At 39.9% G+C, this 24,322-nt stretch overlaps 1 protein-coding gene across 2 annotated transcripts in view; it reads left to right on the top strand.

The window, feature by feature from the left end:
* Nucleotides 1–24,322, top strand: part of KDR (kinase insert domain receptor) — a 50,655-nt gene that overhangs the window by 12,012 nt on the left and 14,321 nt on the right. For both annotated transcript variants that reach the window (XM_027836310.1, XM_027836308.1), the window contains exons 7-22: nucleotides 671–833; nucleotides 1,321–1,435; nucleotides 1,539–1,702; nucleotides 3,997–4,153; nucleotides 5,105–5,228; nucleotides 6,471–6,579; nucleotides 7,353–7,694; nucleotides 10,012–10,158; nucleotides 10,471–10,602; nucleotides 14,305–14,411; nucleotides 14,860–14,995; nucleotides 16,444–16,548; nucleotides 16,776–16,889; nucleotides 18,516–18,604; nucleotides 19,250–19,406; nucleotides 22,993–23,090. In XM_027836310.1, coding sequence (XP_027692111.1) covers nucleotides 671–833; nucleotides 1,321–1,435; nucleotides 1,539–1,702; nucleotides 3,997–4,153; nucleotides 5,105–5,228; nucleotides 6,471–6,579; nucleotides 7,353–7,694; nucleotides 10,012–10,158; nucleotides 10,471–10,602; nucleotides 14,305–14,411; nucleotides 14,860–14,995; nucleotides 16,444–16,548; nucleotides 16,776–16,889; nucleotides 18,516–18,604; nucleotides 19,250–19,406; nucleotides 22,993–23,090 — 2,259 coding nt within the window. The remainder of the gene's footprint in view (nucleotides 1–670; nucleotides 834–1,320; nucleotides 1,436–1,538; nucleotides 1,703–3,996; nucleotides 4,154–5,104; nucleotides 5,229–6,470; nucleotides 6,580–7,352; nucleotides 7,695–10,011; nucleotides 10,159–10,470; nucleotides 10,603–14,304; nucleotides 14,412–14,859; nucleotides 14,996–16,443; nucleotides 16,549–16,775; nucleotides 16,890–18,515; nucleotides 18,605–19,249; nucleotides 19,407–22,992; nucleotides 23,091–24,322) is intronic.

The following is a 24,322-nucleotide window of genomic DNA, read 5'->3' as shown; positions in this document are numbered from 1 at the left end:
GGAAAAATTATTTTTTCGCCTTTCCATCTTGTATAATATTTTGTTGTCTGTCCAAGTCATGGCTGCCTTTGCTACTCTCAGGAGTTCTGAGGTGGGCAGGGTGACATCGAGTCATATTGGACTCTACCCTTCTTGGCTGTGTCTCTCTGGCAGTTCATCTTCATCTTGCACTCATGGCTAGAGCTTTTGTCCTATTTCTAATTCACCTGCTGTCGTCTAGTCTTTCTTGCTCCAAACAGAATTGCTGTCTCTGTAATCTTAAGGGTTCACGAGTTACTCTTATCAACATTTAATAGTATTTACCACAGGGCAAGATGCCTTTCAGTAAGACAAAAAATGTTGTCACTCGAATGACTAGATGCTGACCAGGTAAATGTTATTCTGGGGTTGGGTGTTGAATTAAAGCCAGGCATATGCCACAGTCAGCTCAATCAAGAGATAGTTGTTAAATTTTCAGCATTAGCATTTGCAACTTGGAAATCGGTGAATGCTACAAATTGAAGGGTTTGATTTATTGTTTTGTTGATTTCTAGATTTAAGAAAGTGATGGAGAAAATCTTAATAATGTAGATTAAACTTAAAAGTGTGCTGAGTGTACATTATGTTAGGAGGAGGAGCTGGTTGTTTAATATTTACCAGCATGTCCCTGACTAAACCTCTCTTTCTCCAGCCTGAAATACGGGATCTGAAAACTCCATTCGGAAATGAGCTTAAGGAATTTTTGAGCACCTTGACTATAGAGCATGTAACCCGGCGTGATCAGGGCTGGTACATCTGTGAAGCATCCAGTGGGCTGATGACCAAGAAAAACAGCACATATGTCACTGTCCATGGTAAGACATCCATCCCCTTGAACTGATTGAATGTTTTCCAAAAAAAAAGCCTGTGGCTTTTGTTGGCCCTTGCCCCTACTGGCATTATACAAGTCATTATATGCTTTCAAGATGGTTCCAATCCTATTAGTGCTGTCTAAGTCAGTGATCTCACAGAACATCGTGTTACATGCTCTTGACTTGTGTTTATAGATTCTTGCCTTGCTACAATCTTGTGATGACCAGTTCCTGGAAACTAGAATTTAAATAAACTTAGATTGGCTAAAAAGCCTTGGATGTGGGTTACCTGGGATAGTACCATGATGTACACACTCTAGGCCTGCCTTTCCCTTCTGATAGGGCAGCTCAGACTGCCACATACTTGGTTTTTCATGGAATTAAAAAAATGAAACCAAAACAACCCATTCCAACCAACTGACATTTAAATTTCTTGCTGTGTTGTGAATGCTGAGGGTTTTCAATGGTTTCCACAATTACTTTCTTGCAGAAAAACCTTTTGTTGCCTTTCATAGTGGAATGGAATCTTTGGTGGAAGCCAAGTTGGGTGAACGGGTCAGAATCCCTGTGAAGTATGTGGGCTATCCACCACCCGAAATAAAGTGGTAAATATTAGAAATCAACACCAAGTATTATTTTCTATAAAGGCAACCTGTTATCACATACTAAGGATGCTGGGGTTTGTTTGGTTTATTTTTGCCCTTGCAGGTACAAAAACGGAAAAGCCATCGAAAGCAATCATACAGTTAAAGTTGGCCATGCTCTGACAATTACAGAAGCAAGTGAGAAAGATGCAGGAAATTATACTGTTCTCCTCACCAACCCCATCACAAAGGCGAGACAGAGCCATGTGGTCTCTCTGGTGGTGAATGGTGAGCCCGAGAGCTTTGATTTCACTCTTCTTACTTGAGAGTTACTGTAAAGAACATCTACATCTCCCTTGGAGTCAGATGCCTTATTCCCTCTGCCATCCTTTCCATAGGTTGTTTCTCAGTAGGCACTAGATAATGCTTATTGACTGACTTCTCTCAAGCACCAATCTACATCTAGGAAAGATCAAGTGCGTTGAATCGAAGGCTGATCTAGGATAGTGTGGAGTGAGTGTAATGAGAGGGAAATGTATATTGATTATATTCAAATCAGTTTCTAGGTCAGAATAAATGAATGATCATTTGTGACTGTAATACTCTGCAAATACTCAGAATAGCATTTGGCAACATGGTGAGAAGGAGCTTGGGAGCAATTTAGCCTTAGATCATAAGATTTATACATGGCTTACGGATGTGTGATGGTGGGGCTAGGGGGAGGGGTCAGATTCTTCTTTTGGATTTATTGAAAACCTTTTGCTGATCTTATCAGCCATCCTAGCAATGATTCTGCGTTACAGAAGGTTTCACAAGTTGGCATAACCGCATGAAGTTCAGTGTAAACCATTCATTTGTCAGGAGTCGTTTTGAGTTTATAGAAGAGAGACAAGCTTGAATTTTATTTGAGGATGTGGCATGTTTTGTTTCTATTCCCCTGGCATTATAAATCTGAATGGTAGTTCCTTCTCTCAACATCTTAATCCACTCTACCCATCCTTTCTGTTGCCCCCAGTCTGTCTGTTATCTTGTGGTTCTGCTGGAGAAACCAATTTCTGGGAGTTTTCTCAGCTAATATATCCCCCTCTAGCCTTAGGGTCCTTAGGTTACATCAATAGGTCAAATGACAATGTCATAAGTATGAAGAATATAGATAGAGGCAGGGCAGATGGGAAGGCCTGCAGGACCTTAGGCATCCATGGCAGGGCAGATAGGAAGGCATCCTCACCAGGATGATGGGAAGATGGACAGTGAATAAAGTTAAACTATCAATAGCATGCAGGAAATAACTAAATGTATGCCCAGATTATGAACTTGTCAAAATGGGGCAATTTAAAAAGAGTCTGAAGTCCTGGATTGGTAGTAATAGGCAAAGTGTTTCTCACTAGGACCTCTGTCTGAACAAAGGCTTCAGGCATGGGGAAGTAGATAAGGAGGAGGGTGGTACATTATGTTGATGGGATGCTTTCTATTTTCCAGTTTTTCACATCCCTTATCTCATTTGATACTTCCCAAAACCTTGTGAAGTAGGTAAGGCAAGGATCCTTATTATGTCCATTTTACAAATAAGCAAATTTTGACACCATGACTTAAGTAGCTTTCCTGAATTTGTACTGCTAATTGCAAGCTCAGAAGAACCAGAACTCAGAAGAATTCTGGTTGCCTACATCCTAGTCCAGGTGTGGAGATAGTTTTATATGTACAGATAAATATATATATAAATACACATGCATGCCTACACATATGTATGTGTATAGCATACATATATATGAATTCAGGCAGATCAATTCATTCATTGATTCTCAGTTTCCTTATTTGTTCAGTGTCCCAAAAGTTTTAGTGCAGCTTTGAGTTTTAATAACCTCAGAAATATAAGGGCTACACATTTACAAAAAAACAACACTTGAATGGCCATTTGTTTAAATTTTAAAATATTGTTGGGTTTCTCATTCAAATTCAAAATAACCCCCATCTTGTACTATAAGTTACTCGAGGTCAGATGTGTCAGATGCAGGCTTCAACACTCCTAAGTGTAGCCCAAACTAGACTAAAATATAATTGGGAAATATTTAACAGAATAAATAAAAATACAGAGACTATAGGTAATATGCGGTTTTCTAAGTCAATATGTGGCCACAGGGATATTTATGTATGGTTTAGTGGTCTCCATTTCTACTTGAGTTCAACTTAAACTAAAAATTAACATAAAAAATTTATTAGTTGAAATTCACAAAACCAAGTAAGTATGTAAGTTTATAACATTTATACTTCTGAAATGATTAAAGCTTAAAATAACACTGACACTTGAGACACATGCACACACACATGGAAAGATGTATGTATGTATGTGAAGGGTATTAAGGACTGTTAAGGGGTCCCCTGAACTTGTCTTTTTGAGTTGTGTTTCTGGAAAATATGGCAACTCGAAAAGACAAGTTTGGGAACCCCTTAACAGTCCTTTACAAAGGTAAAATCAACCACCTTTTCAAAAAAGTGAAGTAATACTTAGCTGCTCAAAACCTCTTTCTTGCTTTCCTAAGGGCTGATGAGCTGCCTATAATGTGAGTTCTCCTCCTCTCTAGTTCCACCCCAAATTGGTGAGAAGTCTCTCATTGCCCCCATGGATTCCTACCACTATGGCTCAATGCAAACCCTGACATGCACCGTGTATGCTGTTCCTCCACCACTTGATATCCATTGGTTTTGGCAGTTAGAAGAAGCATGCACTTATAACCCCGGGTAAGTAAAACCCAACCACTTGATTGTCCTTCGGCTTGGTGGTTTCCTAGGCTAAAATTGTCCCCCTCCCAGCAGCTGACAAGTTTGCACTGAGATCTGTTTTGCTTAGTCACTGAGCCTAGGTTCCCTCCACCTTTCCTAACTTTATTAATTGCCTTTGTTTTCTGTAGTCCACTTTAGGGTCAGCTGGACCTCTGCCTCTCTGGGAAAGTTAAAACATAGCCATCTCTCTTTTCAGGGCATTCTAATTGCATAGTGGCCGGAGACTCTTACCTCTTCACCAAACACAGGATATTTTCTATTTATGCTCAATGTTAATCTCTGTGTTTCTCCATGCACCAATAAGCTGCTGAATATGATGCTTCTTCTTATCTGTGAGAAAGCCCATCTCCAAGAGGAAGTGTGCTGATTGATGTTAGGGAATGATGGAAAGAGCTCCAGCCCTCAGTGCCTGAAGCCTTGCTTATCAGGCTCCAACACAAGGCCAGACATCCTTAGGAAAAAAAAAACACAACCCAACAACCTCTACCACCACCCTAAGTCTTCCACTTCCTGTTGTTGTTTTTGAAATGACTACCACTAGCTTCTTCCTCAGCTGCTTGATCATTTCCTACACAAAGGCCACTGTCCTCAAGAAATTCCTATAAAGAGCCCGGTGGTTTTCAGTCTCCCTGCCTTCCTTTGAACTAAATTAACTTGAATTGTCCAGTCTCTCCAATTTATGAATGAAGGTTTGTTCCCAAAATAGCCGCTTCCCTCCAGTATCCTGAATGGATGAACCAAATTGCTAGAACACTTTCCTCCACTTCTAGAAGTCTGATTTCTATTTGGCACAAAGGTCTTGGAATATGATGAGATCCATTTAAAATGCTTCTAGGAACATGCCAACCAAACCGTGGTTCTTTTTCCTGTCCATTGATCATGGCCCGATCTAAATTTTGTCTCTCACAGGCAAGCTGGCTTAGTGACAAACCCCTACACCTGCAAGGAGTGGAAAAACATGGAAGACCTAAATGGGGGAAATCCCATTGAAATAACAAAGAATCAATTTGTTGTGATTGATGAAAAAAACAAAGTAAGTTGAAAATGCTTGCATTTGAATATCTGTAACTTTACAATATGTTGGGGTTTTTTTTTTAGGCAATTGGGGTTAAGTGACTAGCCCAGGGTCACACAGTTAGTAAGTGTCAAGTATCTGGTCTGAGACCATATTTGAACTCAGGCCCTCCTGACTTCAGGGCCAGTGCTCTATCCACTGTGCCACTTAGCTGCCCTACGATATCTTTTTTCATTGAACTCAATTCACACGCATTTATTGAACACGTGTGCAAGGCATTCTGCTAGACACTGGAAATTCAAAGACAAAAACAAAAACTTGTTGCTGACCTCGAGGATTTTACATTCTACTAGATGAATGTTGCAGTAGTGATGTGTAGGAATTTTGGAGATTAATAATCAGATATGTTGGAAGATTAATTTCCATTTTAAGCATGGTCTTATTTTAAAGCATTTATATTTATATGTTTACATTTCTACAATTTTTTTATATAGTAGGGATAGAGATAGTATGGGATAGTTGATAGTGTACTAGGCTTGTAATCTAGAAAATACATTCAAATACTACCCTTAACATTTAATAACTGTGTGACCATGGGCAAGTCATTTAGTTGCTATGTGTTTTAGTCCACTCTCTAGGACTTACATATTAAGTTATAGACAGGTTGCAATCTCCATTGGAGAACAGAGTTCTAATATTGGGAGTTCCCTACTTGAATGAAATAATAGATCCTTTGAATGTATTTTTATCATGATCTAATCTAGCATAAATTGGGATCCTCTGTAATTCCCAGCATATATATATATATATATATGTGTGTGTGTGTGTATATATATATATGTGTGTGTGTGTGTGTATATATATATATGTATATATATATATTTGGACAGATTGTGTAGCAGTCACAGTACTGAAGAGCATGCTAAAAATGAATTTATAGATGTGCATAAATCTCCCTTTTAGTCTGAATATACACATATTTCAGTCAATTCTGACTCTTCATGACCCCATATGGGGTTTTCTTGGCAAAGATATTAGAGTGGTTTACCATTTTCTTCTCCAGTTCATTTTACAAATGAGAAAACTGAGGCAAACAGTTCCACTGTGACTTGCCCAAAATCACACAGCTAGTAAATGTTTGAGGCCAGATTTGAACTCAGGAAGATTAGTCTTCCTGACTCCAGGCCCAGCAGTCTACCCACTGTGCCACCTATAGCCTTTGGCAAACACAGGATATGAAATTGTTTGGTTCTCCCACAGACTGTAAGCACCATTGTGATTCAAGCAGCAAACGTGTCATCCCTGTACAAATGTGAAGCTGTCAACAAAGTAGGACACAGTGAGAGGATTATCCCCTTCCATGTGACAAGTAAGCATATAGCACGTGTGTGTGTGTGTGTGTGTGTGTGTGTGTGTGTGTTGGAGGGGGAAGAGGGATCTCCATCCATCTGAAAGGAGATGCTAAGTTGTGTTACCCTTTGGATCACTTCTCAATCATAGATGCACCATTGCAGGAAGACTTAGTCATTTTTTCAGAGAAGATGAGGCTTATCTTACTGTCACCTAGAAAGTAAACTATTCAACTCAGTCTATAAATAGCAAATGTAGAATTCATGCATGTTCATTGATGGAGATATTAGGGTTACATCCATCTTATTGTGATGTGATGAACAAATTTTTAGGAATCTGTTTCCGAAAGGTTTGTATTTCATAGCAAAAGTAGAGATTTGGTGACTCTCTGGTTAATCAAAACTGGGTAATTTTGGCCCCACACCACTTAGGGATATGGGAGTTGAATCATCCCATTTGTCTTCCATATTTCAAGGATCTCTGATTTCATCATTGTGACCACTCTGCCCACTGGTGTAGATCACACCTCATAGCGTGGTCTTTGTGAGCTGCTGTGGTTTACACTTTGTGGCCGAATGCTCTGAATTTAACCAGGCTGATCTTCAGATGCCAACACAGAGCTTATCACTGGTCCTTTCCATCTTGTAGAACCTGCTACCACTTGTGCTCCATGGAAGAACCTTTCAGAACCCCAGATCACCTCCATGTCACAACGAGGTAGCAGGGGGGTTGATTCCCTTGCCAAAATAAGCTGAATGATGACATAATCTAATGATGGCTTTTTAATTTCAGGGGGTCTTGAAATTAATTTTCAACCTGGAAATCAGCCCACCGAGCAAGAAAATGTGTCTTTGTGGTGCACTGCAGAAAAATCCACATTTGAGAACCTTACATGGTACAAAATCAGCCCAAGGGCTTCTCAGGACCACCTAGGAGAGCTACCCATGCCTGTCTGCAAGAGCTTGGATGCCCTTCTGAAAATGAATGCCACAATTGTCTCCAACAGCACAAGTGACATTGTGACCCTAGAGCTGCGGAATATATCATTGCAAGACCAGGGGGACTATGTCTGCTTGGCTCAGGACAAGAAGACTAAGAAAAGACATTGTGTGGTCAGACATCTTACTGTGCAAGGTATGGATGCAGCTTTTGGCAGCAACATTCTGCTCGGAATGCTGAGGGCCTAATCACATGCAGTGCTTTGCTAAATGCCTAGATCCTACCATCTGGACCCATTTCTTACCATCTTGAAGCTCCCCAAATTAGATCATTGCACATTTATCTGATGGGGTTTTCAAGGGTCTTGTCTCACTCCATATGTGCCATCTTCCGGCTTGGTGATATTAGCTAATACCAGTGATATATTAAAGATAAGACAGGAAGATCTCTTCCTCCATCCTGGGGTAGGAGGCTCATATAACATTAATAATTGTCAGTGTTGACTTAGACTAGAAGAGGGGAATTGCTTCCTAGGGCATGGGAAGAATGACGCTGCTCTGTTTGTGACCTGCAAGAGCCGTTGGGATTTCCTTGGGAACGTGGCCCAAAGTGGTTTGGAGGGAATGGAATGACCATTCTGGGTATACTAAGGAATTAGTATACTTCCCTTGCAGGGGATTAGAGACCATGTACTAGGGTATCATGGCCTGAGTCAGAACTGGCCACACACAGTATTGTGAAGTAGGTGAAGTTTGCCTTTATAACTTCATCTCCTTCCTCCCTCACCTTTTTTTTTCTTCAGTGTCCCCCTTTACCAAAATACTCATTGTTCTCATGCATCCCTAACCTCTGTTCCTAGCAAACAAGTTCTGTGGAACTCATTCACATTAAGGTGTTAGTGTCTTAAGGTGTTACCCTTGGGTGAGGGAACCATCTTCATTCCCCCTCCCCCAGAGAATTGTCAGAGAGGGATAGCATAACACAAAAGAATGACTCCCTAATGGTAGAATTTCAGGCATTATTGGGAGAGATGTTTGGGGAAAAGAGACTTTCCTATAGGGACCCAGTCAAAACTTAACCAATGCCACCCCTGGTCTGGATAAAAAGGACTACTGAAGGGCTAGAGGTGTGGAGGAGAGTCTTATCTTTTCTGTAGTTATGAATATACAGGGAGGAATTACAACTTCCCAAGATCTCAGACATCTTTTTCTGACTTAATTTCTCTTAGAATTAGACAAAAAAGGCTAATGCAACTGATTATATCCAATATAGTACATGACCAAGGTGACCTCATTTTTCTGAGCTTTGAAGTGATGTCGCCTCCAAAACAAAACTGCCTTATGTTTCATTGTTTTAGGCCAGATACTTCTGCACACTTAGGCAAGACAAGGTTGCAGTAACCAGAGGACCAAAGTGTTTCAATGGGAAAATCCTCTGGTTAAAAAGACTGAGAAGATGTTGTAGTTGTTCAGTTGTGTCTGACTCTTTGCAACCAAATCTATATGTCCATGAGGTTTTCTTGGCAAAGATACTGGAGTGGTTTGCCATTTCCTTCTCCAGTGGATTAAGGTAAAAAGAGGTTAAGTGACATGCCCAGGTAGTAAGCATCTGAGGTTGGATTTGACCTCAGGTCTTCCTGATTCCAGGCCCAGCTCTATCCACTTAGCCACCTAGTTGCCTGGGAAGATTATTATTGAGCAAATTTGTCTTTTGAATTTTGATGTACACTTAAGCAGACCAGCAGGTTCCTATTTTTTCTCACACAGACATTTCCCCAGTACTTGAGTCTTTTCATTAAGTGCAGATGGAAACCCCAAAGGAGGCATGGGTGTGCCTGGCAAGATTTGGAAACTGCCTTCTCATGTGTTGCTCTCCACTGGAGACTCTGAGATTTTACTGTGACATCTACAACTTCATTGATCATAAAATGAGGACCTGTATGCCACAAAGACTGGGCTTTTATGTCATTAAAGCATGTGCATTTATAAGTGGTAATATTAAATTGTTACCCCTTTTGTGTTGTGGCCTAGGCAGCTTCCAATTTACTTAGCCCTAGCTCTGCTGACACGTCTTCCCTGTGTATATGTGCCACCCCCTTGGCAGGTTTCATTTTATAGGGAAAAAAAGTACTGTAGATTTCCAAGAATACTCAAAGGAGAAATTTCCTAAGGACAGGTGTGTAGTTAGAGATGTGCACATGGGTGACATTGGACACGTGTGATGAGGATGTTGTTTGGACTCTACCATCCCATACTGTTTCCAAGACGTTCCTGATAACACAGTTTATTATTAGGCAGGCTTTGTTTAGTGAAAACTCAACATTCAGCTGGACAGTTGTCATATGACGATGGTGATGCAAAGCCTTACACATAGTAGATGTTTAATTAATGCTTTTTGAATTAAGTATTCACAAAGAATCACCAAGTAGCTGAAAGCAAAAAAAAGTATATGACATATATGTATATACATGACTAAAATATATATGCCTGCACAATTTTTTCTATACTAACAGGGCGTGTAGCACCCATGATCACAGGAAACTTGGAGAACCAGACAACAAACATTGGTGAAACCATTGAAGTTTCTTGCTCAGCCTCTGGAATTCCTCCTCCACAGATTACATGGTTTAAAGATAATGAAACACTTGTCGAGGACTCGGGTGAGTTGTTGCTCTACTTTTCTTGTTGAATTTTTCCAGGTGAAGTTATCAAAAACCTTGTCATTTTGTGATTTATTTCTTTTTCCTTATATGATTCATTTAAAGGCAAATGTCAATCCTAGTTTGTATTGGACGGGCCTATTTCATGGACTAGGAGTCACATTCTTTATAATGCTCATCGACACTAGTCAAAATCTGAACCTAAAAAACAGGAATTAAAATTTATATTTTTGTTCTTTGGGGGAAGAGGGTAAAAATCAGGCACCAAACATTGACCTAAATAAGAATTACCATTTCACCCCATCCCACCAGGAATTGTATTAAAAGATGGAAACCAAAACCTAACTATTCGTCGGGTAAGGAAAGAAGATGGAGGTCTCTACACCTGCCATGCCTGTAATGTCCTTGGATGTGCAAAAGCTGAGACTGTTATCATGGTAGAAGGTCAGTGGGAAGTTGCTACTACACTAAAGAGTTTTTCCTTCTGTTCCTTCTAGAATTAGCTACTATCTTATGATGTTCTCTAAGCCTTCCTATTGTTATTGGGGAAACAATGTTAGCTGGACCAACTGAAGATTTCCCTTCCCATTCTGGTATCTCCTTTCATTTGTTGTATTAATGCTAGAAGTATATTTACTTTGGGAGGAGAAAGAAGTTCACCATCTTATAAGGATATCCATAAAGATGATGCTTTATATCCATGCAGCTCAGAGAGAAAAGGCTTTTTATGATTTCCATTGGGTTAAATCTTATTAAAAGTGAATTATAGAGGTGATAGACCAGAGATGCCAAATGAAACCCGTACTTTCAGACACAGCCAAATGTACATTTGTTTTTCTTGACTTTTTGTATCTTACAAGGGAGTGTTTTATTTATTTTGGGTGGGGGGAGTTATGGGAGAAAGTAGGAAAAATAGTGATAGTGACATAAAAAAAGAGAAGAAAAGAAAGAAAAAAGATTTATGAAAGAGCTAAAAAAATACACAGAAAGCAGAAGGAAGTTCAAAAGGGGACACTGACAAAAAGAACCAGTGTTGGCATGACAATGTTATATTGAGTATATGCTTAAAAAAAACTAGCTGTAAGAGAGGTACACAATTTCATATACAATTTTTGGGGGATCTTTGTATATGGAAATATTAATGTTTGTGGATTTTTGTCATGTTCATAATTTTAAATAGTTCTGGCATATGTATCAGATAAGAAGGACAAGTATCTGGGATTTCAGATTAAGAAGCTCACTAATGCATCTCTTCATAATCCACCCAAAGAACAAATAATTATTATTAAATAAATAAATATATTACATAAATATTAATATATCTATGAAGAATTGTTCTGCAATGGCCTGGAGACCAGAGCAGTGATGGATAAGTTGTTAACTGATTTTGTTGGACTTGTCTTAATGTGTGGTTAACAACATGGTTCTGGTTCTGAAGTTTTTGGATGAATAGCAGAACTGCTTCATTAGTGAGAGTTTCCACACTGAAAATTCTCTACCCTGAAGAAACCTCAGTCTTGGACCAAAAAAATCAACCTGAAATGAAAAATGAGGGTATCCATTAGTTTCCCAATGATACTTCACTTTCTCATATAGATAGTAAAATATTTCAGTTAACATAAACCATACTCCAAAGTGTACATTAGCCATGTTGCCATTATCTATTAGCATTTATTTTGCTAACTATTATTTGTTTATCTTTCAGCTACCTCCATTCTGCCCTTTGCCATTTTCATAACTTGTGCCCCAGTTTGTTTTTAGTCTGTACTTAGCTTGATAATAAAAGTAGTAATTGCCTCCTTATCACCTCTTTCCTATTTATTCTTAGATTAAAAGTTTCAACTAGCTCTTAAATTTTCCATCTCCTTAAGGTTTTTCATCTTATAGAGTAGTGGTCTCTAAATTGCCTACGTGGGGCATCCACATCAGTAAAATATTTTTGAGCAAGAACCCTTAATACACATATATTAACTTATTTATAAATTATATATGTATACATATACTACTATACTACTAATTATGTAAGAAAACCTTCCACTGAAAAAATAGAAATTCAAAATTGATGAAATAAAGATGATATATTTTATCCTAAAGTTAATAGGGAGTTACTGGAGTTTATAAAATAGAGGCGTGATGTGGTCAGACCAGAGCTTTAGCAAGGAAAGAAGGAAGGAAGGAAGGGAGGGAGGGAGGAAGGAACGAAAGAAGGAAGGAAGGAAGGAAGGAAGGAAACAAGCATTTTTTTAGCTCCTACTATGTGTGAGGCATAGTGCTAAGCATTTTGCAAATATTATTTAATTTGATCCTCACAATAACCTTGGCAGGTAGGTGCTATTGTTGTCCCCATTTCACAGTTGAGGAAAATGAGACAGATAGAGGTTAAGTTACTTATCCTGGGTCTCACAGCTCAGAAGTGTCTGAAGCCAGATTTGAACTCAGGTTTTCCTGACTCCAGGCCCAGTCCTCTATCCATTGTGCCTCCCAGTAGCCTTTAAGAAAATCCCTTTTGTAGTTTTGTGGAGGATGGATTGGAGTAGGGTGAGATCAGGAGTGAGAGTCTCCACTCTCACTGGGGTAAGGCAGAGAGGTCAATTCTGAGGCTATCGAAGTTGTCTATAGGAGAGGTTACGAGCACCAGGACTAGAGTGGTGTCTGAATAAAAAGAAGACAGATATGAGAAACATTGTAGTGTTAGATGTGGCAATTAATTGGGTGAGATCTGTAGCTTGAATGAAGAATCCAGAATGATTTCTAGGCTTGGAGTCTGGATAATTGGAAGAATGGTGCTGCCCTCGACAGAAATCAGAAAGCTTGGAACAGGGGGTGGGTTTGGGGGAAAAGAATGTATTTACACTGCAAATCACAATCCATTAATGCCTGCTCATTCTGTGTGATTCACTTTCCTCCTAAAAATCAAAAAGGTCACTCTTTCCTCACCTTTAACAACCTCCCACCCTAAGTGATGGAGGGAGGGGAAAAAAGGGGGAGGAGCACGGTGTGAATGTGAACAGGTTGGAGAAGGGATTTTTTCTACATAAGTATCTGGGTGCTGGTCAGGGTATAATTGTCCTAACTGGCCAATGTCTAGAAGAGAAAGAAAGAGGCCAAGATCCGGGGAAGACAGCAGTGAGAAGAGTAGAGTAGTGATGGTGGCAGTGATAATGGGTGAAGTGGGTAGGATGGTTGTGTTGGAAAAAAGACCAATGATTAATTATCATAGGTTGGTTACAATATGATCCACATCTTCTGACCCTCCAGTTGGCTGATCATTCACCCCTTGGGGTCATGGTGTGCCCCCTCCCACTTTGAAGACCACCCTCCAACAGCACCCAGATTCTACGTGCCACCCTCTCTTATCTACTCCTCTGTTTTCTTTCTGGAAGCTTCAGTATAAGGAAATACTTCCTAAGAATTAGAGCTATTCCAAAATGGAATGGGTGACCTCAGGAGGTGATGGAGTTTTCTCCTCAGGCAAAGTCTAAGACCACTTTTTGGAGATATGCTTGGTATAGGTTAGACTAGATGTCCTCTGGGGTCTCTTCCATCTTTGAAATTGTGTGAGTTCTGAATACCTACTTCTTAGGGATGGTTAATGGGTTCCCAGTTGTTTCTGATTTATTCATTCAGGTTCCTACTCTCCTCATCAGTGTCTCCTTTCATTTACTCCAGGCCCTGGTTTCCTAAAGGAGTTGATCTTTTCTGAAAATTTTACACATCACAAAAAAATCAAAACATAGATTAACAAAGTAAAACTGACTTATTCACAAAATGATAAGACTTTTTGTTTCTATTACCTATTATTTTTCCTTTACCCTTTAATTCAGTGTCGGGCTTTTCAATGTTTTCTATATTTAAATCTTTTGTAGTATTTTACATTTATCTCTAATCGCTGTATGGCTTCATTTTTTGATTCCTTATTACTGACAGTTTCCTTGAATAATCAATGTCTTTTGCCATCTTTTCCATTTACATTTGTGGGCTTTGTTAAAGTTAGCCAATCTTGTAAACTATCTCCCAGGGATGACTTGTTTTCTCTCATTGAACTTTTAAAATTTAAGCACTTCAGGTAACTCAGTTAGATATGTGTAGTAGCTCATATCGATGGCTTTCCATCCCTTTCTGACATATGCAATTGTTTTTTCCCAGGTGCTCAGGAAAAGACAAACCTGGAGCTCATTATTTTGGTTGGCACAGCCGTGATTGCCATGTTCTTTTGGCTGCTTCTTGTCATCATCCTCCGGACCATTAAGCGGGTAACAAAACCATTTTCCTACTGTCCCATAAGCATTGGTTTTCCCTGACAAATGGAAACTGACTGGGGTTCTTTGTGTTGTTTCTTCCCATTGTTGTTGAATCAACAGGGACATTTTTCTTTCAATGCTATGTCATTCTTGCCTAGTTTTCTAAGGACCTAGCCACTGGGTTTTAATTGATAGAGGCCAATAGAGGGGAAATGTGCTTGAACTGTCTTCAGTTATTAAGACTCAAACACTTAATTATGAACCCTGTGGGAGCAGGAGGGCACTCTGGCACTATGGTGCTAGGAGTGCATTGTGATGGCTTTCAATCTCAGTGAATTTTTACTGGGAAATGAAGCATCGGGAATGTGGCCACACACAACTCCTACCAACACCCTCCCCCTCAACCCAATGCACACAACAAAATGTGGTGTATGTGACAGGAAAGGGTTGTGTTTTCCAGGCCAATGGAGGGGAACTAAAGACTGGATACTTGTCCATCATCATGGATCCTGATGAGCTGCCCTTGGATGAGCACTGTGAGCGCCTTCCCTACGATGCTAGCAAGTGGGAATTCCCCAGAGACAGGCTGAAGCTAGGTGAGTTTCCATATAACCCTAATTGGAGATCAGATTTACCAGGTCACATTCTCTTCCAAAGATGCTGGATAGATACATCTACATAGTGTCAAGGGAAGTCTGTTCAAAAGACAGAGAATATACAAATCTGGGTTAGGGATATTTGTCCCTTTGGGATTAATAGTTAGTCAAGAAGCATATACTAAGTGTTTACTATGGTCCAGTCATTACATTAAGTGCTGGGTATACAAAGAAAGGCAAAAGCATGGTCCCTGCCCTCAAGGAACTCACAGTCTAATGGAGGAGACAACATGTAAATAACCAGGTACATACAAGATAAGTATAGAGTAGATGGGAGGTAAGACAGAGGAAAGACAGAAAGATTTGGGGGACAGGGTTTGTGGGGGGTGAGGAAAGGATTCATTAAGAAGGTAGGATTTAAGCTAAGTCTTGAAAGAATGCAGGGAAGCTATGAGACAGAGGTGAAGCTATAGAGTCTTCCAGATATGAGAGGCAGCCATCAGTAGATGGATTGTCATTAGTTTGAGGAATAAGGTCAGTGAAGATGGATCTTAGGGTGCATAGAAGGGAGTAAGTTGTAAACGCAGGAAAAGACCAAGTTTTGAAGGGCTTTAATGCCAACCATAGGATTTTATAATTGATTCAGGAGGTAATAGAGAGCCATTGTAGTTTATTAAGTAGGAAGGATGACCTAGTCAGATCTGCATTTTAAGAAAATCATGTTGACAGCTAAGTAAAGGATAGACTCAAGCGGGGAGAAACTTGAAACAAGGAGACCAATTAGAATAGTCTGAGTGTACCAAGGTGGTAGCTATGTAAGCGGCCAGAAGTAGATGCAAATGAAAGATGTGAAGGTACAAATGTCAAGAGTTGGCATGAAGTGACCATTTATTTAGTTATGTTGGGAGGACTTTCATTCATTAAACCATGCTATATGAGAGTCAATTTAAAGAACTGAATGTAATTAGGCTGAAGAAGAGAATACTTAGCAAGGACCTGTTAACCACTTTCAATCAATCAATTAATAAGCATTTCCTAAGTGCCTACTATATGCCTGGCACTCTGCTAAACACTGAGGATACAAATACTGAAAATGAAATAATCTCTGCTCCCAAAGTGCTAGCATTCAATTATCTAAAAGGTAATCATGTGGAAGAGGGGTTGGATTTTTTCTGAAGCAGCAGAGATTCAGACTTGAGGTTAACATAAGCTAAAACTTCCTAATGATCAGAATTGTTCAAAGTGGAATGAGTTGCCTTATTAGGTAGTGACTCTTCCATCCGTGGAATTCTTTAAGCAGAAGGCAGACGACCAGATTGTCAGAGCTGTTGTGAAGGGGTTTCTTTCTCAGATATGGGCCAGACGAGATCAGATACTTTCTACCCCTGACTTCCTTAGTCCATCCCTTGAGTAATTTGATCCAAACCTGTATCTTCTTTTGATGCCAGGCAAACCTCTTGGTCGTGGTGCCTTTGGCCAAGTAATGGAGGCTGATGCCTTTGGAATCGACAAGACAGCAACATGTAGAACAGTTGCTGTCAAAATGCTAAAAGGTAAGGACAGAACAATATTATGGTGTTTCCCACCATTTGCTTTATCCATTCTTCAAAGCAGATGACAAAATGGGTGGCTAAGGTTCCTGCAATGAAAGGTGGGTAGCTAGTAGTGCCACTTAAAGAAAATCATCTGGGAGGTTGTTGCCAGCATTCAGGTAAAGAGAGTAGCCATTTTAGACTCTTCTGATACATTACAACTTAACTTTTTTGTTTTATGTTTGTAGAAGGGGCAACGCAAAGTGAACATCGAGCCCTCATGTCTGAGCTAAAGATTCTCATTCATATTGGCCACCATCTCAATGTGGTCAATCTTCTTGGTGCTTGTACCAAGCCGGGAGGTAAGAAACTACAGGTGGTTCTGAGGGTCTAATTTTGAGATGCCCTCCCCCATAAACTGCATGCACAACAGAAGGCACAGATGATGAGAGACAGCTGTGATATAATGAAAAAAACACACCTTATTTGGAGTCAAGAGACTGCGTTCAAATCCCAAATTCACTAACAACCTTGGACAAGTCACTTAAACTCTGTGAGCCTCAGTTTCCCTATCTAGGCTGCAAACAACTTAGGTGAAGTGTTTGGTAAGCCACCGAATGCCATACATAAATCTAGGCTATCATTCATGTTTATCACCAAAGAGGTGGCCAGTAGGTGATGAACTGTTTGTTGTTTGGAGCATCTATACCAATGAAATAATAAATTCTCAAAATGTTATTGTTGTTGCTGTTGAAAAGACTAGTGGTGTACAGGTTTTTAGTGGCCTTGAGTTTTTTGAGCCTCTTCCAAGGGAGAGGCTAAATGAGATGTAAAAAATTCTCATAGAATTTTGTAATTCTCTTTTGAACTTATTTTATTCTACTATATGTTATAGATATTTGTGTACACATTTAATTTTTTTCTACCTGATTATAAACTCATTAAGAACGTGGACTATAACTTCTAATTGTCTACTAAAAAAGTTCAACTTAGGCAATCATGGCACCCCACAATCTAATACTTGCCCTAGAAAAACTTTCAGTCGAAGGCTCTGTGCCTCTCTCAGAACACTGTTTTAGGAAAAGCTACACACACACACACACACACACACACACACACACACACACACACACACACACACACACTCCCAAATGCATCACATACTTTCCCCTACCATCCTCCCAGTTTTGAAACCAAACTCTGCCATTTTGCTTCTATGGACCCACTCACCGTCCCAATAACTTTCAGATCAAAGTGCCCGCCCTGGCTACCACTCTCCTTTGTGTATGGTGTCTTGTCCATTGAAATGTAAGCTCCTTGAGGGCAGGGACTGTCCCTGCTTCTGATTCTTGTATCCCTAGGGGTTAGCATGGTTCCTGGCACATAGTAAGCACTTAACAAATGCCTTTTCACTCATTCATCTCTATCCCTATCTCCCCTCCCTGCTCTTCACTATCCATATTCTTCCCTTTCCCAGTGCTCCATGCCTTAGTTCATGGTGTTCTTTATGTCTACAACATCCTTGCTCCTCTTCTTTACGTTTTGAATAACTGCCCATTTTTAAAATCCCAGTTCAAGTGCTACCCCCTCTAATCCTGCTCTGATGACCATGGCCAGCAATGAATGACCTTTTAGGACATCCCATGGCACTTTGCTCACACTTCTCTTATACACTTACCATTTATTAGTGTCAACAATAGTTTTCTTTGTATCTTAGCCTATTTTGGACTAAGTCTCATAGGACAGGGATTGTGTCTTATCTAAACCTTCCCGTCTCCCTCAGGCTCAGCACAAAGGAAGTGCTTAGTCAATGTTTATTCGCCTTCTGTCCCCCTCAAAACTATGGGCCTTGCTTGTTAGAGTTGGTGCTTGATAGAGACTTCAGAAAGGAAAGGGAAAAGGGAAAGGTAAAGGAGGAAGAAAGGGAAGGGGGAAGAAAGATGGCAAAAAAAGATTTTTCCTTTTTTAATATATTTTGCCTTCTGCAGGGCCACTCATGGTAATTGTAGAATACTGCAAATTTGGAAACCTGTCGACTTACCTAAGGAGCAAGAGGGATGAATTTGTTGCCTACAAGGTATGGCAGACTCTCGGTGGAATTAACTGGCAATACCTTGAAATAGAGAACTACAGCTGAGTGATGAGCGTTACTTTTCCAGTTGAAATTCCATGAGAAAATTATCAGGAACAGAAAATTCCTGTAGTTGGGCTAGAAACTCCTCCTATTATTTCTTGGATGCTTTAGACTTTCCTTTTCACCTTCAGGGAAAATAATTCTCAGGCTTTATTTGGGTGACATCAATTTACTGATCCATTGTAGATGGGAAAGAGGCTTGGGGTAGGAGTGACTAAGGAAAAGGAAGGACAGTTTCAGATTATTCTTCTTCTATCCCAGTCATATTTAGCAACTCAGGGGAGGGCGTCAATTCCTTTCTATGGAGCCTTAGAATGTTGGGAAGTGGGACCAAAAAAAATGGGAGGTGACAAATCATTTCTTCCTTTAATTGAAAAGAGGAAGGAGCCTTTAGGGAATATCAGCCATAAGCTAGGGGGGATGGACTTTCTCAAAGTTTTTACCAAAATTACCATATGCCTACAAATCAGCATCTATCTCTTCTAATGGAAATCACTGCTTTGTGTCTCAGGAATTTTTCTTTTTATGACTGTGAATCATTTTTGGGAAATTCTGTCTTGCATAGTGATTTCAACTTTTCCTTCCCAGACCAAAAGTTCACGGTTCCAACAGGGAAAGGACAACTATGTGGGGGAAATCCCCGTGGACCCTAAACGCCGATTGGACAGCATCACCAGTAGTCAGAGCTCGGCAAGTTCAGGGTTTGTGGAGGAGAAATCTCTCAGTGATGTGGAGGAGGAGGAAGGTAAACTAGTCATCTACTCTATTTTGCTTTTACTTATGTGTCTTTGGGGAAAGACAATGGGAAAGTTATCTCCAGTGGAGAGTCTCTAATTATAAACAGAACACTAGCCCTTTGGTGTACTGCCTCTACTCAGCCTCACTAAAAACCTAGATGTGGAAGTAGGTAAGGTTATAAGATGAGATGAGCTAATATGCTCTAGCATCCCTTTCTCTTAGACAGTGGCAAAAATAACCCTGTGGTTTTAATTCTGAACATGCCAGAATGAAAACCTGTGCTCTGGGAAGCAGACACGTGCTTGGTAGGACCATGACCTCTCTTCCTAAACAAGGAACCAGGTTAGCACTATGACTATTAAGAGAATGAGGTTTCCAGTTAGGGGTTCTGTTCAACCTGGAGCTGCCCAAGTCATAACATGATCTCAGATGACCTAAGTCTATAGGCTATATTTCCAAATTAGTGAATAATTGACATTTATTAAGAGGTAGCATGGGAGAAGTGAATTGAAAGTTGACATTAGGGGTTAAGAAAACTGGAATTTAAGTCCTAGATCTGACATATATTGTCAGTCTTGTAATTTTTCAATGCCCCAGCTAACTCTCCAAGGCTATAAGCTGCGACAAGGTGCCCATTTTCATTGTTGGAAGGAATTTCCACACTAGATATTTCCTACACTGATAAAATTGCAGCTTTCTGGCTTGCATGTGCCAAATTCACTGGGAAAATGCATCCTCTCTTTTTATTTGGCTAGAGACACCTCACCTGTGAGAACTAGAGGGGAGCTCCAGGTTTTCTTCTCTATGAATCTAGAATCCTGGGAGCATGCTGGTACTTCTTGGGGGCACAGAGGAAGGGGTTTGCATGAAAAGGAAGTGGTGTGGAAAATGGTGACTATAAAAAAAAAAGAAAAATGGTGACTAATGACTTAGATCTGACTCCTTTCCCTCTAGGAAGCAAAGTGCCAACATACCAGGCTACGTCTCACCCCAGAGGGGAAGAAGGAAGAATTAGGGGCAGTGCCCAGACTTATATTGAATGTAAAGTGCTTTACAAATCCCCAAAGTACCACATAAATATTAGATGTTGTTATTGTTATTATTTGCCCACACTCTCTAGCATTTCCTGGCATCTATTTCTTTATCAGACTCCCTTTTTTCACAGTTCAATATCTCCAATAAGACCAATGAAGGGGAAACAAATAATAGGGGACACAATGTGGTAGGGAAAAGAATACTTTTCCAGGAGTCAGGAGAGTTGGGTTTGAAATCTTAAACTGGCTGAGAAATTTATCTGTGGCCATAGAAAAGTCATTTTCACTTTTTGGGCTTCAGTTTCTTCATCTGCAAAATGAAGAGGTTGGGTTAGATGATTTCTGTGGTCCCTGCCAGTTCCAAAATTCTGTAATTCTGTAGAATTCTAAGTCTAACAAACCTCTAGAAACATGCATTTTCATGAAGCACCTTTGAAATATCTATGGGTAAGGGATATCATGCCCATTCATGTCAATCAAACAACAGACATTTATTAAATCCTTACTATGTGTCAGCCACTGTGTCATGCACTGGGGATACAAAGAGGCAAAAGTGAAAGAGTTCCTGCCCTCAGGAAGCTTACCTTCCATAGGAGGGAAAAGAGTACCATTTATACAAACTTGATACAAGGTGGTTTTGGTGAGGACTGAACTAGCAACTAGGGTATAAAGAAGTTAGGATGCTAAGAGGTTGAGGAGAGAGTACATTCTAGGCATGGGAAATGGCCAGTCTAAAGGCATGGAGATGGGAAATGGAGTGCTCTGTATGAGGAACACTAAGAAACCCAGTTTGAAGGACCACAGGAAGTGTGAAGGAGAGTAGTGTGTAATAAGGATGGAAAGGTAAGTTAGGATCAAGTTGGGAAGGGCTTTAAGAACCAAATAGAGGAGTTTATATTTGATCCTAGAGGCAGCTGCCACAGTTTATTCAACAGGGGAATGACGTGGTCAGGCCTGAGATTTGGGTAAATCACTCTAGCAGCTATGTAGAGGGTAGATTAGGGCAAGAATCAGGAAGGAGGCTATTGCAATAGTTCAGAATGGTGAGGATGCTAAGAGTGGCTTTGCAGGTAGAGAAAAAGGGGACTGAGGGGAGAAACATTGTGGAGACAGAAATGGCAAGACTTGGAAACTGATAAATAAGTAGTGCAAATAAGAATAAGGAGTCAGGGATGTCACCAAGCTTGTGAGCCTGGAGACTGGAAAGATGGAGATACCCTCAACAATATTAGAAAAGTTCAGAAGAGGGATAGGTTGGGGGTGGGGGAGAGACAATTAGTTCTGTTTTGAACATGTTGACTTTGAGGTAGCTATGGGATATCCAGTTGCAAATGTCTAGGAATTGATGATGTGGGACTGGAGTCAGGAAAGAGAATAAAGATTTCAGAGTCATCTGTGTAGAGATGGTAATTAATCCCATGGGAGCTGATGAGGGTACCAAGTAAGGTATTATAGATAGAAGAGAAAGGGTTCCAGAACAAATATTTGGCGAACAACCACAGTTTCAGGGTGCAGTCAGGACAGTGATCCACTAAAGGATGCTGAGAAGGAATGGTTGTACAAATAGGAGAACCAAGAGAAAACAGTGTCCCAAAAGCCTAGAGAAAAAAACAAAATCCAGGAAGAAAGGGTGATCAACAGTGTCATATTCTGGGTCAAAAAGGATACAGACTGAGAAAACACCGTCATATTTGGAAATTAAGAAATCGTTGGGAACTTGGGAGAGTTCTGTCAACAATTGGGCTTTCTATGCATTCTCTTCTCTCCTTGGATATCTCTGAAACACTACAGCTTTTAGTAAAGGGATTCAAGTATTCTAAGGAAAGACTAATTCTGTTACCAGAAAAGGCGTCATGCATGGGCCCCTGCCATCCTCATCTCTTAGAATTTAGGAGAAGCACTTGAGAGTGGTGCATTTTGGTTTTTACTTTTCATTTGTACCCATTTGCAATGAATAATAATGGCATTATCTGAACTCATCCCATGTTTGAATCTTAGGGCTGCTGAATTGTCCTTCTGAAGAAGGAGGCCCACACTTAGGCCTAACCTGAAAGGCTTTAGTTTTTTGGTCTAAAAGTAAGAAAGAGAAAGTAAATACAATTGGACTAGTTTTCCTTTCGTCCTTAGGATATTATCTCTTATTCTTTTAGCCTTTGTCCTGCAGAGGCTTAGAGAAAAGAAATTTAATAAACTTGGATATTATTGTTTTATTTTTAGACTTCTTGATATGATACTATTGTTTATCAGTCTGGGCACAGGAACAACAGGAAAGTATCCAAAGCAATAAACTACCAAAAACAGTTATCCTCAAACTCCCCATTCCTTATTCCAATCTTAGCTCTCGCCTCTCTTCCAGCTCCCAAAATATGAGAACATATTGTAACTTCACATTCCACCCTGAGGACACAAAGAGGATATTGCGATTCATTCTAAGAATTCCCACTGCTTTTAATTCTTTGAGTTTAATTTCCAGGTCATGGAGTTATTATTATTACACTAATAATCTGGGGGGAAAGGAGTATCATTCATTGACCACTGTCACCTTGCCTTTCCAAACAGCTGCTGAAGATCTGTGCAAGAACTCTCTGAGCTTGGAGCATCTTATCTGTTACAGCTTCCAGGTGGCCAAGGGCATGGAGTTTTTGGCATCACGCAAAGTAAGCAATGTCAGTGGAGTACCAGGGCTAATTAGGTCGTGTGCTATAGCCGAAGCAATAGTAATAGTGGTAGTAGGAAGAGTGATGATAGTTGCAAAAGTGATCATAGTGGTCATGGTGGTCATAGTAGTGGTAATAGTAATGATGGTGGTGGTATAGTGATGGAGTGGGAGTAGTATATAAATATATAGGAGAAGTAGTAATAGTGGTAGTAGTGGTAGCAGTGGTAGTAGTAGTAGTAGTAGTAGTAGTAGTAGTAGTAGTAGTAGTAGTAGACATAGTAGAAGTAGTAGAAGTAGTAGTAGCTTTTGCCCAGACCTACAATTAAGGAATTTCCAGTGAGAAAATTACCTCTACCAATGCATATTAGTTGCATATCTGTGATTTACCAGGTCAGGGTTACTTAACCTGGAGCCCAAGGGACCCAAAGGGTTCTGTGGATAGATTGGGGGTAGGGTTCATGAACTCAGATGAGAAAACAAATCACATCTTAATTTTTACTAATCTCATAATGCATTTTAGCTCTTCCTTCAATTATTTAAAAACATTTTTCTTTGAGGGAGTATATAGGGTTTCCCCAATAACCAAAGGGGCCCAAAACCCTGAAAAGGTTAAGGACCCCTGTCTTAGAGAGTCTTCTGGGGGACTAGGAAGTTAAGTGATATACCCAAGATCCCACAGTATGTGTCAGAGGCAGGATTTGCACTCAGACATTTCCAATTCTGAGGTCAGTTCTCTAGCTACTATTTCTATATATTTCCCCACATCACTAAATAGAAAAGGAAGAGGTGCCAAGTATTCTATTTATGGATTGTAATTTATTCTTGAGGCTGAAGAATTCTGAAAGGAAAACTGAGTAAGGAAAGGGACCTGACCTGGGATACTACAATTATGCTAGACATCAAGGACTTGGGGGTGGGGTGGGGGCTATTTTTACTTTATCTATAGTCATCACCCCTTCAAAAAGCATTTATTTGTAGTATAATTAAAAGCTGGGAAGGACAGATTTAAGATGAGAGATTAAAAGAGCTAAAATTAGAAATCCAAGCTAAACAAAGACTGAAGTGGGAACGTGCTGGGCTACAGATATCTGAAAGCGGGACAGCAATTGGTTGAAACCATTCCTCTTGAAAAGACCACAAATAATGATTTAAAATTAAACAAAAGAAAAATCAATTGAATTTCAGGGGAAAAAATTCACAGTCAACAAGGTCTCTCTGACTACACTTGCC

This window comes from Vombatus ursinus, unplaced genomic scaffold (genome assembly GCF_900497805.2).
Source record: "Vombatus ursinus unplaced genomic scaffold, bare-nosed wombat genome assembly UNPS02014818.1, whole genome shotgun sequence".
Taxonomy (NCBI): Eukaryota; Metazoa; Chordata; class Mammalia; order Diprotodontia; family Vombatidae; genus Vombatus; species Vombatus ursinus.
This window is presented reverse-complemented; position numbering and strand designations above follow the sequence as displayed.